The sequence below is a fragment of the Poromitra crassiceps genome, assembly GCF_964638095.1.
Source record: "Poromitra crassiceps genome assembly, chromosome: 7".
Lineage (NCBI taxonomy): Eukaryota > Metazoa > Chordata > Actinopteri > Beryciformes > Melamphaidae > Poromitra > Poromitra crassiceps.
This window is the reverse complement of record NC_139628.1, coordinates 58383650-58399975: the sequence shown is the minus strand read 5'-3', so window position 1 is coordinate 58399975 and position 16326 is coordinate 58383650. Positions and strand designations below refer to the sequence as shown.

Here is a 16326-nt window from a genome sequence, read left to right as displayed (position 1 = left end):
AGGATAGACAGATACTCTGCAGACTCTTCCACGGCAGGGGAGCGGACAGCGCCTCACTGTGGGGAGAGGAGGGAGGTGACGGAGGACAGCAGTGTTAATGCTTCATCGAGGGAATCTTACCACCACACGCTAACTAGTCAGGCCACTACAGCACTACTGGCACCAATCAACACAACAGCACTCCACCACAGAGCTCACTAGCACTAGATGATCCACTGCCATGGAGGTAGTTGAAGGGAGGGGGAGTGGGAATGAAGGAGATCACTACAGAGCTGCTCCCCCCCAGATTATTACCAATACCACCCCACCTCCCCCTAAAAAACAACTACTACCATCCGCTTCCCCAAGGCGGCTAGCTACTCGCCAAGTGGTTGTTAAGGCCATGGTGCTACGAGTCGGGTCAGATGTCATCGATCTGTGGAGACCCAGGGCCAAACGAGAGGGGAGGGGTTACAAAACAAAAGAAAAGAAAAGAAAAGAGAGGAAAAAGCAGTTGTTAATTGAGGTAGAAACTCGGGGGAGGGGGGTACATTTTCCAACTAAAACCACTGTTATTGAGGGGAAGATGAGTACAGCGTGAAACACACAAGCACAACAGGCATGGTTCCATGACTGCAGGGGGATAGGGATAATGAGGTAATAAGACGATAAATACTAAGATATTATACTTATTCTTGAATCTCAGATCTATATACAGTAAATCATATTCAGAAGTCAGACAAAACACACACAATTAAAGTACCGGTATGTACTTTCTATAAATACTAGAATATACTAGTAGAATAAGCAGCTTAATGTATGTCTTATCGAGGTGCTAGCATGAGGAGGCGAACACGCTACTAAGCAGAGCTAATGACAGACTAGTACAGGTGCAGGTACAGATACACTTGGTTGGGGATGGGTTGCAAAGCTGCACTCAGGGAATCTACCGGACTATAGAGCGAGAAGTGTGACAGTTCCCATGCAGGTCCAGCGTTACAGGACCCACATTTGCCTGTCCTGTAACAGACAAGCTTTCATATACAGCCTATTCACCTTATGTAGCCACGCCCATTTGACCCGGTTGTGTGGTCGTGTCACGACTTCCGGCAAAAAAAAAGAAGAAAGAAAATGGCCGGCTGCTCCAATATCATCTAAATCTGAATTAACTAATAATTTAGCCAATTGTATGTAACAAACCAAATAAAAGCAAACGGCAATGTCTAAGAATGCAACGCCATGTAACTGGCTCGTTAATTCTCGCATTCCAGGGAATTACGTTAACGTCTGCGGGTCTTATAGACGGCTTGCGCTGCCTCGGAGGAGAGAAAACTATCTGAAGCTTTCTTTGTTGGAGTCCAGGTATGTTTTACAAGAAAGTGCTCGTCATTGTCGATGATAACGTTATCTGACCTGGCTAACAGTGGATACTCTGCTTGCTTGCTGTGTACCGAGCTCAAAGTAGTAGGCTTAGTAGTCTTTGTTTTACACCCTGCACTGTCCGCTACAAAAACAACTCTCTTCTTCTGACGTTCTTTTGTATTTGGCGCCGTGACCGCCGGAAGTGTTAACACGACCCGGAAGAATTTGGCCCACATACGGTATGAACATAAGGTGAATACAATGAGTCCAAACTGCCATGACGGCCAGAGCGATGAAGATGGAAGGGAGAAAGTGTCACTCTGTGGATGATGATGAAGAAGAAGACTCCATTAGAAGTGAATCCACACCAAACCAAACCCACAAACAAGAAGGAGAAGAAGAGGGAACTTTAGCCGGGAACTGTCAAAAGTGTTTTCACGCCAAAGTTTCATGCATCCCTCCTAAGAGGCGGAGCCTACGAGACAGGTGTGGAAGGGGGAGGGGTCATGTGGGTAAAGGGGGCGGGGCTAGTCACCAGGGGCTCCGAGTGCTGCTTGAGCTCCTCCAGATGCTCTAAAATATTCTTCTTAGTGATGATGCCCAACACAATCCTGCAACACACACTCGTTACTCGGCAACAGCCCCAAACAACAACAACAACAACAACAGCAACAGAGGGACAGACAGACAGAGAGAGAGCAGCACAAAGCATACAGAACAGGGATAACTTAAAACATTTAACAGGGTAACTCAATGTTAACATAAAATATAACTCAAAATTACAGAAAATAATGCCACCATAGCAACAAGAAAACATAAATACAAATGCAAGTTAAAAAATGTAATAAGAGTTAATGCAAATTTATTTAGTATACCGGTAGTTATTATATAAGTAACTAATCTAATAAACTTATACAGTAATAATAAATAAACGTATGTAACAATATTAAAAAGAAATCATGCCCACAATTATAATGTGTGAGGTTCTCTACCATTTTATGGATATTATGGAAATATAAATTAAATCAAATGTGGGGTGTAAAAAAAAAAAGTGAATCAACATAAAGATGTAAATAAAAACATAGATAAATATTAAAAGAAGAAGAAAACGACAACAAATAGACTGCTGCACAGCTCTTCTCTACTGACTGTCACAGCAACTCGTCAGAGAGCTTCTCCACTGATGTGTGATTTGTCCCGTAATGCCTACATCACACCAGCAGGTGGCTCTCTGAAACCAGACAGAGACTCGACATCCTGAGCAACACCATGACATCGTCCAACACCAGACAGTCATCGTTTCTTTCCACTAAGTGGAAGAGGAACAACACTGGTCTTGTTCTGAATGAACACTGCGTGACGTGAAGAATCTGAATGAACACTGCGTGACGTGAAGAATCATACTTTGAACGGGGGGGAATGAAAGACTACAGTTTCCTTCCTCAACAACCGCAGACATCAGCTGGCCGTAGTGTTACGCACCATTATTGTAATTTCTCAGACAGAATAGCTGTTATGCTGTTGCAGCAGTTCATTCTCTACTACTGAAGAAACCTGTTTGGGCTGGGCAATATATTGATATTATATCGATATTGTGATATGAAACTAGATATCGTCTTCGTTTTTGGATATCGTGATATTGTGATATGGCGTTTGTGTTGCGTGGTTTTTAAAGGCTGCATTACAGAAAAGTGATGTCATGTTCTGAACTTACCAGCCTGTTCCAGCTGTTCTATTATCAAAAATCTCACTGTGTAAATATTCTGTGAAAGCACCACTAGTCATCCACACAATATTGTCACAACGTCGATAGTGAGCTATTTGCTAAAATAATATTGTGATATTTGATTTTGTCCATATCGCCCAGCCCTACCTGTTACTGTTCAGCAGTAGGATGGTGGTGAGTGCAGCACAGGCAGCAGTTAGGCCAGGCCATGCAGATTATAGGAGGGATCTGATGCAACACCAGGGGGCGCTGTTTGTGTTCTGTGTCGACGTCAGACATGTTAGTCAAACGTAAGAACGAGGGAGAGGAGGAGTGAGGGAAGCCCAAACACTCGCCTTCTCTTCCTCCACTGCTCCTTCCTTGTCTTCCTCCGTAGCTCCTCCCTCCCACTTCCCACTTCCCACTTCCCGCTTACCCGTTGTGTGTGACGAGGCACTGGCGCAGCCCCATCTTTCTGAAGATGTCCACCACAATCTCCATGGGGGTGTGGTCTGTGACGGTGAAGGGGCTCATGTCCAGGATGGAGCGCAGCTTGAGGGGGCGGGGGCTGTCGGCCGGCAGGGTGGGCGCATGCTGCGTGAAGTACACCCGCGAGCTCAGCACGATGCCTTCCTGCTTACGACGCGCGTTCTCTGCCGGGTGGAGGGGTAGTGGTCGAGAGAGACAGAGACACAGAGAGAGAGAGAGAGAGAGAGAGAGAGAGAGAGAGGGGGGGGGGGCATTATCACTAACATCCTTTTGTAAGAGTCGTGTACTAATTTACTTTAACCCATTGATACCTGATGCAGCATTTGTGTGTGTATCCCTTTAAGACCGCGGCCTTAAAGGGATACACACACAAATGAGGGATATACACGCAAATGCTGCATCAGGTATCAATGGGTTAATGGCCGCCGACCTTGGTACTTTATAGGGACAAAGACATGGTGAGGAAAAGATGCCAGTCAGCACAGAGAGATGCCAAGGATGTGACTGAGACAGAGAAGGGCAACTGATGTCAACCTAACAATCCATGATGGCTGCAGAGAGAAGGAGATCAAGACCGAGGGGTTATTTGTGCGTTCTCTTCTTCTCTGCTCTTGTGCTCGAGTTGCTGAGAAATCAAATACAAATCCGTTGTAGCACAAGCAAGTGGTTGAAAGGAGCAGTGCCCCGTCGTCAGCGTGTGCCAGCACAGACTGCACCCTGGAGCTTTGAGCCGAAATAGGAGTTAATGGACTTAACCCCTTGATACCTGATGCAGCATTTGTGTGTGTATCCCTTTAAGACCGCGAACCGCGTCACTTAAAGGGATACACACACAAATGAGGGATATACACGCACATGCTGCATCAGGTATTAGCCTCTCCCTTCCAATGCTACCTGCATCTCACTGCCATTCTGAATGGCCAACTGATCAAAGCATTTTATACACTATGTACTACAATCAGTTTTGGGCAGTCTGTGTTTGCGATTTCAATTTACAAATGACTATTATGTGATGTAAATAATGGAATTTTAATAATTATGTAATAAATTAAATAATAAATAATAATTTGCATAATGCATGATAATGAAAGGTGTAAAGAGCCTATGTATGAATTAGGCACTGAACAGCATTCTGATCTGGTCATTTTGATGTAAAGCATTGGTGAATCTGGACAGAATGTGAGAAAAGGCAGAGGACAGGCTTCTCACATTCCTTCAATAAATCTCATCTCACTATTCCCTCATTTCTGCAAAGAAACGTGAGGAGAAACCCTCTCGTCCAAACTTCTTCTCGTCTTTGAGTACATGTATCTCGCTCTGTGCTGCGTTACCTATAGCTCTGTGCTGCGTTACCTATAGCTCTGTGCTGCGTTACCTATAGCTCTGTGCTGCGTTACCTATAGCTCTGTGCTGCGTTACCTATAGCTCTGTGCTGCGTTACCTATAGCTCTGTGCTGCGTTACCTATAGCTCTGTGCTGCGTTACCTATAGCTCTGTGCTGCGTTACCTATAGCTCTGTGCTGCGTTACCTATAGCTCTGTGCTGCGTTACCTATAGCTCTGTGCTGCGTTACCTATAGCTCTGTGCTGCGTTACCTATAGCTCTGTGCTGCGTTACCTATAGCTCTGTGCTGCGTTACCTATAGCTCTGTGCTGCGTTACCTATAGCTCTGTGCTGCGTTACCTATAGCTCTGAGGTGCGTTACCTATAGCTCTGTGCTGCGTTACCTATAGCTCTGTGCTGCGTTACCTATAGCTCTGTGCTGTGTTACCTATAGCTCTGTGCTGCGTTACCTATAGCTCTGTGCTGCGTTACCTATAGCTCTGAGGTGCGTTACCTATAGCTCTGTGCTGCGTTACCTATAGCTCTGAGGTGCGTTACCTATAGCTCTGTGCTGCGTTACCTATAGCTCTGAGGTGCGTTACCTATAGCTCTGTGCTACGTTACCTATAGCTCTGTGCTGCGTTACCTATAGCTCTGTGCTGCGTTACCTATAGCTCTGTGCTGCGTTACCTATAGCTCTGTGCTGCGTTACCTATAGCTCTGTGCTGCGTTACCTATAGCTCTGAGGTGCGTTACCTATAGCTCTGTGCTGCGTTACCTATAGCTCTGTGCTGCGTTACCTATAGCTCTGTGCTGCGTTACCTATAGCTCTGTGCTGCGTTACCTATAGCTCTGTGCTGCGTTACCTATAGCTCTGTGCTGCGTTACCTATAGCTCTGAGGTGCGTTACCTATAGCTCTGTGCTGCGTTACCTATAGCTCTGTGCTGCGTTACCTATAGCTCTGTGCTGCGTTACCTATAGCTCTGAGGTGCGTTACCTATAGCTCTGAGGTGCGTTACCTATAGCTCTGTGCTGCGTTACCTATAGCTCTGTGCTGCGTTACCTATAGCTCTGTGCTGCGTTACCTATAGCTCTGTGCTGCGTTACCTATAGCTCTGTGCTGCGTTACCTATAGCTCTGTGCTGCGTTACCTATAGCTCTGTGCTGCGTTACCTATAGCTCTGTGCTGCGTTACCTATAGCTCTGTGCTGTGCTCTGTGCTGCGTTACCTATAGCGATAGTGATGTCCCTGCGCAGGGCAAAGCCCACCAGCCTCTGGGACTCCTTGGAGACGATGACAGGGAAGCCGTTGAAGCTGGTCTCGTTGATGACGCCCTGGAGCTCCTCCACCGTCAGGTCGTCCTGGGTCAGCACGGCCAGCGGCGGGTCGCTCCTCCTCGGGCGCATCACCTCCCTGGCCAGCGTGGTGTGCGTGAACTCCTCCTTGGCGTCCAGGAAGGGGTAGCCGTTGAGGCGGATGTGGGCCTCGTAGATGCCCTCGCGGCCGAACGCGTCGCCCACCCACTTGCTGGTCATGACGGCGGCCATGAGGGGCACGATGTACTCCAGGCCGCCCGTCAGCTCGAACACGATGACCACCAGGGACACCGTCATGCGCGTGACGCCGCCTGGCGGTGGAGAGGAGAGAGAAGGTGGTCAGAAAGTGAAAACGCAAGAAACAGACTGACACATTTCTAGAAAACATGACTCACATGTCTAAGTATGAGCATGAAAGACATAACACAGACTGAAAGAAGAAATAAGAGTACAAATCAGAAATATTATCCCATGAACTAAGAGACTCAATGACTGAGACAGATACGAGAAAATACGTTTTTAAGACTCAAAACTGTAATAAATAATTTGTTCAGAATAATAGTTTTACAGTGGATAGATTCCCATCCAAACAGAAAATAATAATGTTGATGAACCACATTAAAAAGGTCATGCATGAGGTTTGAATATGCAGTCTTGTACCTACAGTTGAGTATGGTATTCTATCATGTCAATAGAAATTGCAGAATTGATGTGTATTGTAATGCAAACAGACCTAAAGACAAACTGGCAGCAATGCCATCACATTAGCAAGTACCTTCTATATAACATCAACATCTAGTCATGCTCTCCTCCTAAGCACCTGTGTATCTAAACATCTAGTCATGCTCTCCTCCTAAGCACCTGTGTATCTAAACATCTAGTCATGCTCTCCTCCTAAGTACCTGTGTATCTAAACATCTAGTCATGCTCTCCTCCTAAGTACCTGTCTAACTAAACATCTAGTCATGCTCTCCTCCGAAGTACCTGTGTATCTAAACATCTAGTCATGCTCTCCTCCTAAGTACCTGTCTATCTAAACATTTAGTCATGCTCTCCTCCTAAGTACCTGTGTATCTAAACATCTAGTCATGCTCTCCTCCTAAGTACCTGTCTATCTAAACATCTAGTCATGCTCTCCTCCTAAGTACCTGTGTATCTAAACATCTAGTCATGCTCTCCTCCTAAGTACCTGTGTATCTAAACATCTAGTCATGCTCTCCTCCTAAGTACCTGTGTATCTAAACATCTAGTCATGCTCTCCTCCTAAGTACCTGTGTATCTAAACATCTAGTCATGCTCTCCTCCTAAGTACCTGTGTATCTAAACATCTAGTCATGCTCTCCTCCTAAGTACCTGTCTAACTAAACATCTAGTCATGCTCTCCTCCTAAGTACCTGTGTATCTAAACATCTAGTCATGCTCTCCTCCTAAGTACCTGTCTATCTAAACATCTAGTCATGCTCTCCTCCTAAGTACCTGTCTATCTAAACATCTAGTCATGCTCTCCTCCTAAGTACCTGTGTATCTAAACATCTAGTCATGCTCTCCTCCTAAGTACCTGTGTATCTAAACATCTAGTCATGCTCTCCTCCTAAGTACCTGTCTAACTAAACATCTAGTCATGCTCTCCTCCTAAGTACCTGTGTATCTAAACATCTAGTCATGCTCTCCTCCTAAGTACCTGTCTATCTAAACATTTAGTCATGCTCTCCTCCTAAGTACCTGTGTATCTAAACATCTAGTCATGCTCTCCTCCTAAGTACCTGTGTATCTAAACATTTAGTCATGCTCTCCTCCTAAGTACCTGTGTATCTAAACATCTAGTCATGCTCTCCTCCTAAGTACCTGTGTATCTAAACATCTAGTCATGCTCTCCTCCTAAGTACCTGTGTATCTAAACATTTAGTCATGCTCTCCTCCTAAGTACCTGTGTATCTAAACATCTAGTCATGCTCTCCTCCTAAGTACCTGTGTATCTAAACATCTAGTCATGCTCTCCTCCTAAGTACCTGTCTATCTAAACATCTAGTCATGCTCTCCTCCTAAGTACCTGTATATCTAAACATCTAGTCATGCTCTCCTCCTAAGTACCTGTGTATCTAAACATCTAGTCATGCTCTCCTCCTAAGTACCTGTGTATCTAAACATCTAGTCATGCTCTCCTCCTAAGTACCTGTCTAACTAAACATCTAGTCATGCTCTCCTCCTAAGTACCTGTGTATCTAAACATCTAGTCATGCTCTCCTCCTAAGTACCTGTGTATCTAAACATCTAGTCATGCTCTCCTCCTAAGTACCTGTGTATCTAAACATCTAGTCATGCTCTCCTCCTAAGTACCTGTCTAACTAAACATCTAGTCATGCTCTCCTCCTAAGTACCTGTGTATCTAAACATCTAGTCATGCTCTCCTCCTAAGTACCTGTCTATCTAAACATTTAGTCATGCTCTCCTCCTAAGTACCTGTGTATCTAAACATCTAGTCATGCTCTCCTCCTAAGTACCTGTGTATCTAAACATTTAGTCATGCTCTCCTCCTAAGTACCTGTGTATCTAAACATCTAGTCATGCTCTCCTCCTAAGTACCTGTGTATCTAAACATCTAGTCATGCTCTCCTCCTAAGTACCTGTGTATCTAAACATTTAGTCATGCTCTCCTCCTAAGTACCTGTGTATCTAAACATCTAGTCATGCTCTCCTCCTAAGTACCTGTGTATCTAAACATCTAGTCATGCTCTCCTCCTAAGTACCTGTCTATCTAAACATCTAGTCATGCTCTCCTCCTAAGTACCTGTATATCTAAACATCTAGTCATGCTCTCCTCCTAAGTACCTGTGTATCTAAACATCTAGTCATGCTCTCCTCCTAAGTACCTGTGTATCTAAACATCTAGTCATGCTCTCCTCCTAAGTACCTGTGTATCTAAACATCTAGTCATGCTCTCCTCCTAAGTACCTGTGTATCTAAACATCTAGTCATGCTCTCCTCCTAAGTACCTGTGTATCTAAACATCTAGTCATGCTCTCCTCCTAAGTAACGGTCTATCTAAAGCAGACACAGAAGCACGTCTCCAGTGTGTGACTCACCCAGACATGCGGCAGCGCCCACCATGGCGTAGAGGCCCGGGGTGATGCAGTCCGCGCCCACCTCGCACCACTCCCTGAACAGGAACCAGTCGTGGTGATAATAGGCCATCTGCTCCACGGCGATGCCCACGATGCGGCCTGCGATCGCTCCGATGGCCATGCTGGGGATGAACAGGCCCGCCGGGACCTGGGGGGCGGGACCAGACATCGCTTAGTTTGAGCACTGATGACTTTTAAATACATGTTCGGCAGATGGGATTGATTACACCTGCTTTACCTCCTGCTTTACCACCTCAAAATGGATGCTGTGAAAAGGGTCTATATTTCCACATTTCAATGTATTGGCTTGTTTGACAACTAATTCCCACCCAGGGCTGGTGAGAGTCTTTTATATCTCGTCTCAAAGCCCTGAGGGGATCCTGCCTCACTCTGAGGTGGATCCTGCCTCACTCTGAGGTGGATCCTGCCTCACTCTGAGGTGGATCCTGCCTCACTCTGAGGTGGATCCTGCCTCACTCTGAGGTGGATCCTGCCTCACCCTGAGGAGATCCCGCCTCACTCTGAGGGGATCCCGCCTCACCCTGAGGTGGATCCCGCCTCACCTTGAGTCCGAAGGTGAATATGGTCATGATGATCTTGAAGATCAGCGCCAGGCACAGCTGCCACATGGCGGCGTAGACGCCGGGCCCGGCGGGCCGGTTGGGGATGTCGCTGAAGGCTTTGCTGCCGTTCATCTGGCTGCGGTACTGACACAGCTGGGACGACTCCAGCGGGCCGCAGTCGGTGAACAGCTCCTTGATCAGCTCGCTGGTGTTCTGACGCGTGTACGGGTTGGGGAAGGCCACCACCGCTGTGATGGCCGCCACCGCGATCACCTCCAGCACCGGGTACTTGCCTGGGGAGAGAGGAGAGGGGACAGCTTCAGATCCCCTGGGAGGGACACAGCATGGGAGGGACACAGCATGGGAGGGACACAGCATGGGAGGGACACAGCATGGGAGGGACACAGCATGGGAGCACTGGGGAGGTCAAGCTAAGTTGAGCACTGCAGCAAATTCGGCAAACGTCCAACAGCATCAAAGTTTGGCGACTGTAAAAATAGGAGCCTGGAGAAACTGACAGCAAGGTGGAAAATCCCAGCATCAGTGACAGGAGTTAGACGCTAGTTGTGTCGCTTGTCACAAAAAAATTTTTCTTCTGCAGTGCGATACTTTTATTTCTCCCGAGTACGGTATATAGATTTCCAAAAAAATAATACTATTGAATAATATGACAAAAGTACACACATAACAAAGAAAAGAAAACCGAGCCGCTGTCATGACACGTTTCAAGAAGAATAAAGTATAGCAGGAACATGTATTCTAGTTTCTACATCATCTTGAAAGGGCTTTCACGTCTATGTCCCTTGGTTTTGGTTTTATTTCACCTGCACAGGACCTGCAGGAAAGCCAGTTAGTCCTTCGTAGTTGATCAATTTCGATGTTTTGTCAAAAACTAGGATTTTGCGTTCTGTGAATCTGATGGAAGGCTAGTCTTCCATCGCGTCACGCGGTTCGTGGTCTTAAAGGGATACACACACAAATGCTGCATCAGGTATCAATGGGTTGAAGTGCTTTGTCGTGCATGTTTGCTCTGCCGGGCCAATAAAGCTGAGTGTGAGGTGTGTGACGTAGTGAGTGTGACGTAGTGAGTGTGACGTAGTGAGTGTGACGTAGTGAGTGTGACGTGGTGAGTGTGACGTAGTGAGTGTGACGTAGTGAGTGTGACGTGGTGAGTGTGACGTAGTGAGTGTGACGTGGTGAGTGTGACGTAGTGAGTGTGACGTGGTGAGTGTGACGTAGTGAGTGTGACGTCCCCGCATTGGTTTGTGGACTTCCGTCTTGAAGCCTCTGGTTTGGCATTTTGGCCACAGCCATCTTGTTTGCTTGTTTGTTTTTTGAGCCAGATGAAATCATTGGACGAGAGCGGGTTACAGAGCTGTAGCGCCGCCTGCTATTGGTCTGTGGTCGGTGAGCTACGCGATCGGTGGACAGGCGACCCGTCAATCACGCCCAAAACATAGTCTTTGCTATCGTCTATCGGGTATCGTCTATCGAGCGAGTTGGGGAATGAGAATCTTTTGGAGCCAGCCTCAAGTGGCCATTAGATGAACTACAATCAACCAACCAACCAACCAACCAACCAACCAACCGAAACGTCCCCCTTGATCGTGATTCAAACATCATGAACAGCTACTTGCCGAAGCGCGTGTTCTTGCGTCGCCGGCACCAGGCCAGGTTGGCTCGGATGAAGAAGGCTCCCCAGAGGCCCCCGAACACGCCCAGCAGGATGAAGGGGATGAGCTCGAACAGGTACCAGGGCGTGTGGTACTCCACGTAGAACAGCACCAGGCGGCTGTTCCCAAACGGGTTAATGGAGCGCAGGACGAAGGCTGCCACCAGGGCGGCGAAGAAGGAGCGCCACAGAGTCTTCAGAGGGAAGTAGTAGCTCACCTGGAGACCAGAGGAGAGAGGAGAGTTAGCTACAGACTACATGTGTTTTTGTTTTTTCTGCTCTTTATCCATCGTTCGGCCATTTATGAGCTCCTAGTCTTGGATGGAAGTCTTGTCATTTGATAAAATGGCTAAAATCCTCATAAGGTTCAGTGTCACTTCATGAGCGCTGGATGACATGTACCTCCTCCAAGCTGAACAGCACTCCTCCTATGGGCGCTCCAAAAGCCACAGACACACCAGCCGCTGACGCAGCAGAGAGGACCTGAGGGGACAAAACAAACGCACCCAAGCTGACATCAGCAGCACAACACAGGCCATGTGGTTTTAGACATAATCACATCACACACACACACACACACACACACACACACACACACACACATGCATACACACGCGCGCACGCGCACACACGCACACACACACGCACACGCACACACACACACACTGCATTTACTAAAAAAAACAGTCATACATCAATGTGGGGCAGTGTGTGTGTGTGTGTGTGTGTGTGTGTGTGTGTGTGTGTGTGTGTGTGTGTGTGTGTGTGTGTGCGTGCGTGTGCGTGTAGTGTGTGCAGTGTGTGTGTGTGTGTGTGTGTGTGCAGTGTGTGTGCAGTGTGTGTGTGTGTGTGTGTGTGCGTGCGTGTGTGTGCAGTGTGTGTGTGTGTGTGTGTGTGTGCAGTGTGTGTGTGTGTGTGTGTGTGCAGTGTGTGTGTGCAGTGTGTGTGTGTGTGTGTGTGCAGTGCGCAGGAACCCTGGCGATCAGCTGGTGTCACTAGTAGCACAGCATCTCCTCTCACCTCTCTCTTCTTGGCCTCGTTCTTGCTGTACTTGGGGAAGAGGTAGGAGAAGATGTTCCCGCAGCAGCAGGCCACGTGCACCAGGGGGCCCTCCTTCCCCAGGCTGAGGCCTGACGCCACAGCCAGCACCAGGGTGATGGTCTTGATCATCAGGGTCCACTTCCCCAGGTAGCCCCGGATGATGAACCCGCTCAGGATGGTCTTGATCTGGGCAGAGAGAGGAAGACACAACATTAAGGGGAGAAATGAACCAGAAATGAAGATATACAAGGTTGTGTGAATAGCACTATTCAGGGTTTGGGTGGTAGGAAGCTGCATGTCCAAACAGCTAAAATCTTAAAATACCCTGTTCATTCTAGTTTCTCAAATGTTTATTTACTTTCCAGCACTTTCCAGACACAGGTCTGGAAAGTGCTTGATAAAAATAAAAAATAAAATCAAGTACTTGGTCCTTAAAAGAGGTCCTTAAAAGGGCTTGAATTTAGCCTCCACGCTGAAGGTAGGATCACTAGCCTCCACGCTGCGCTGTCACTGTTGAAGGTAGTATCACTAGTCTCCACACTGCACTGTCACTGCTGCTCAAGATTGCTTTGTGTTTATTAAATGTTAACCTTTGTGTCTGAAAAATAATGCACCTTTAAGGATTCATTCCGAGGTGTGAACAAGACTGGAAACTCATTTGCATCAGAGGACTTCTGAGACTCGTACATGTGAACATCAGAGGACTTCTGAGACTCGTACATGTGAACATCAGAGGACTTCTGAGACTCGTACATGTGAACATCAGAGGACTTCTGAGACTCGTACATGTGAACATCAGAGGACTTCTGAGACTCGTACATGTGAACATCAGAGGACTTCTGAGACTCGTACATGTGAACATCAGAGGACTTCTGAGACTCGTACATGTGAACATCAGAGGACTTCTGAGACTCGTACATGTGAACATCAGAGGACTTCTGAGACTCGTACATGTGAACATCAGAGGACTTCTGAGACTCGTACATGTGAACATCAGAGGACTTCTGAGACTCGTACATGTGAACATCAGAGGACTTCTGAGACTCGTACATGTGAACATCAGAGGACTTATGAGACTCGTACATGTGAACATCAGAGGACTTATGAGACTCGTACATGTGAACATCAGAGGACTTCTGAGACTCGTACATGTGAACATCAGAGGACTTCTGAGACTCGTACATGTGAACATCAGAGGACTTCTGAGACTCGTACATGTGAACATCAGAGGACTTCTGAGACTCGTACATGTGAACATCAGAGGACTTCTGAGACTCCTACATGTGAACATCAGAGGACTTCTGAGACTCGTACATGTGAACATCAGAGGACTTCTGAGACTCGTACATGTGAACATCAGAGGACTTCTGAGACTCGTACATGTGAACATCAGAGGACTTCTGAGACTCGTACATGTGAACATCAGAGGACTTCTGAGACTCGTACATGTGAACATCAGAGGACTTCTGAGACTCGTACATGTGAACATCAGAGGACTTCTGAGACTCGTACATGTGAACATCAGAGGACTTCTGAGACTCGTACATGTGAACATCAGAGGACTTATGAGACTCGTACATGTGAACATCAGAGGACTTCTGAGACTCGTACATGTGAACATCAGAGGACTTCTGAGACTCGTACATGTGAACATCAGAGGACTTCTGAGACTCGTACATGTGAACATCAGAGGACTTATGAGACTCGTACATGTGAACATCAGAGGACTTCTGAGACTCGTACATGTGAACATCAGAGGACTTATGAGACTCGTACATGTGAACATCAGAGGACTTATGAGACTCGTACATGTGAACATCAGAGGACTTATGAGACTCGTACATGTGAACATCAGAGGACTTATGAGACTCGTACATGTGAACATCAGAGGACTTATGAGACTCGTACATGTGAACATCAGAGGACTTATGAGACTCGTACATGTGAACATCAGAGGACTTATGAGACTCGTACATGTGAACATCAGAGGACTTATGAGACTCGTACATGTGAACATCAGAGGACTTATGAGACTCGTACATGTGAACATCAGAGGACTTATGAGACTCGTACATGTGAACATCAGAGGACTTATGAGACTCGTACATGTGAACATCAGAGGACTTATGAGACTCGTACATGTGAACATCTCTGTGAATTATTGGGCCATAATTCTGAAATGATTTGTTTCTGAGACGTGTTTGAAATGTGTCACTACAGACCGTGTTTAACAGTCATGTCTTCTATTCTAGAATCTCACTATCAGTCATCATCAGGCTCAAAGTCACCAGCTACCGTTTAGCTTCCTGTTCCCATGGCAACAAAAGGGAATATTTCGAAAGCTGCGAGCGCTCGCCTCAAAATGGCTTTCCGCAGCACAGCCAGATCATCCAATCACAACTCACATCACAGCCAGATCATCCAATCACAACCCACATCACAGCCAGATCATCCAATCACAACTCACATCACAGCCAGATCATCCAATCACAACTCACATCACAGCCAGATCATCCAATCACAACTCACATCACAGCCAGATCATCCAATCACAACTCACAGCGCCCACTGACTGAATTAACCCTATTTTGAGACGCTTCCACACGTGAAAAAGTCACACGCACGTCGTCCCCCAAACTGCACAAAATGGCTGACTCCTGCTTTCTGAGACGCTTACAGCCAATCAGAGAGAGGTTTCCTACGTTGCTCTAGTTCCTGACGCACGCAGCAAATCGATAAGATACCTCCATTAAAATGAGACAACAGGAAGGAAGGATAAAGCGCAAACATCGATATTCTGCAGCAAACCTGCACAGATCAGCTGATCACTCAGGACAGATCAGCTGATCACTCAGGACAGATCAGCTGATCACTCAGGACAGATCAGCTGATCACTCAGGCCAGACTGCACTCAGGAATAATGACACAGATAGAGAGACACTCCAGAGCTCAGTCACCTTATGTGTTGTTCCTACAAATGATCAGTCACACCCACAAGTGATCGTTTAACACATGACGATCTGTCTTCTGGGGCTATTAAAGGTTCAGCAACAGACCCAACTACTGTGATCTTCCACTGACTGTGGGTCCAGCACACCATTTCACCAAAATAACATTGTTATTGATACAAGAAAACATGGTGAAGGGATACGATTTCGGAGAGATACTTCCTGTTTGGGAGATCAGATGGACTTTTATTTTTGAACACTCATTTTAGTGTTAAAAACCAAGAAGAGAAATGCTAAATGACGATGGACCAATGACTGATTTGTTACCTTGAAAGCAGAATGAGTTGTTGAATATGTTCACACAAATGCCACTTATTGTCATGGCCTCATTCAAATCAATGGAGAGGTCGTATATTCTGTGTTTTTTTGGTCAAATGCCAAATAATCAAAAAAAAAAAGTGGAATAATGATGTATGTCATTATACAGTCAGACACGCAAAGGGATGAAATTCTCAAAGACTCTGAATTGTTGCATGCTTGTTCTCTCTCTACATAAACGATAACATTCTGACGCGTCATCGTGGACTCTGGGGTGGAACATGTTGACGTGCTGCAGTGGAGTGTTGCTCTTTCACAGATGAACCTGATGGCGTGTTCCATCAACAGACAGCGCCCCCCTGTGGAACACATGTGTTCCATCAACAGACAGCGCCCCCCTGTGGAACACATCAGGTGTCGCCTGCCTGATATCAGCCTCAATCATCAACGCATGACACTCCATTTCCTTTGTGGAGTGGGCGGATT

General features: G+C 46.5%; 1 protein-coding gene across 2 annotated transcripts in view; it reads right to left on the bottom strand.

Annotated features, from left to right (window-relative positions):
• clcn3 (chloride channel 3) overlaps nucleotides 1-16326 on the bottom strand; it is a 46910-nt gene that overhangs the window by 3038 nt on the left and 27546 nt on the right. The window contains exons 6-13 of one of the 2 annotated variants that reach the window (XM_083640527.1): nucleotides 12554-12760; nucleotides 11936-12016; nucleotides 11499-11751; nucleotides 9862-10154; nucleotides 9260-9446; nucleotides 6089-6487; nucleotides 3483-3699; nucleotides 1877-1952 (exon numbers count right to left, since the gene is read on the bottom strand). In XM_083640527.1, the coding sequence (XP_083496653.1) occupies nucleotides 1877-1952; nucleotides 3483-3699; nucleotides 6089-6487; nucleotides 9260-9446; nucleotides 9862-10154; nucleotides 11499-11751; nucleotides 11936-12016; nucleotides 12554-12760 (1713 nt within the window). The remainder of the gene's footprint in view (nucleotides 1-1876; nucleotides 1953-3482; nucleotides 3700-6088; nucleotides 6488-9259; nucleotides 9447-9861; nucleotides 10155-11498; nucleotides 11752-11935; nucleotides 12017-12553; nucleotides 12761-16326) is intronic. The other variant, XM_083640528.1, reaches the window with a different exon arrangement.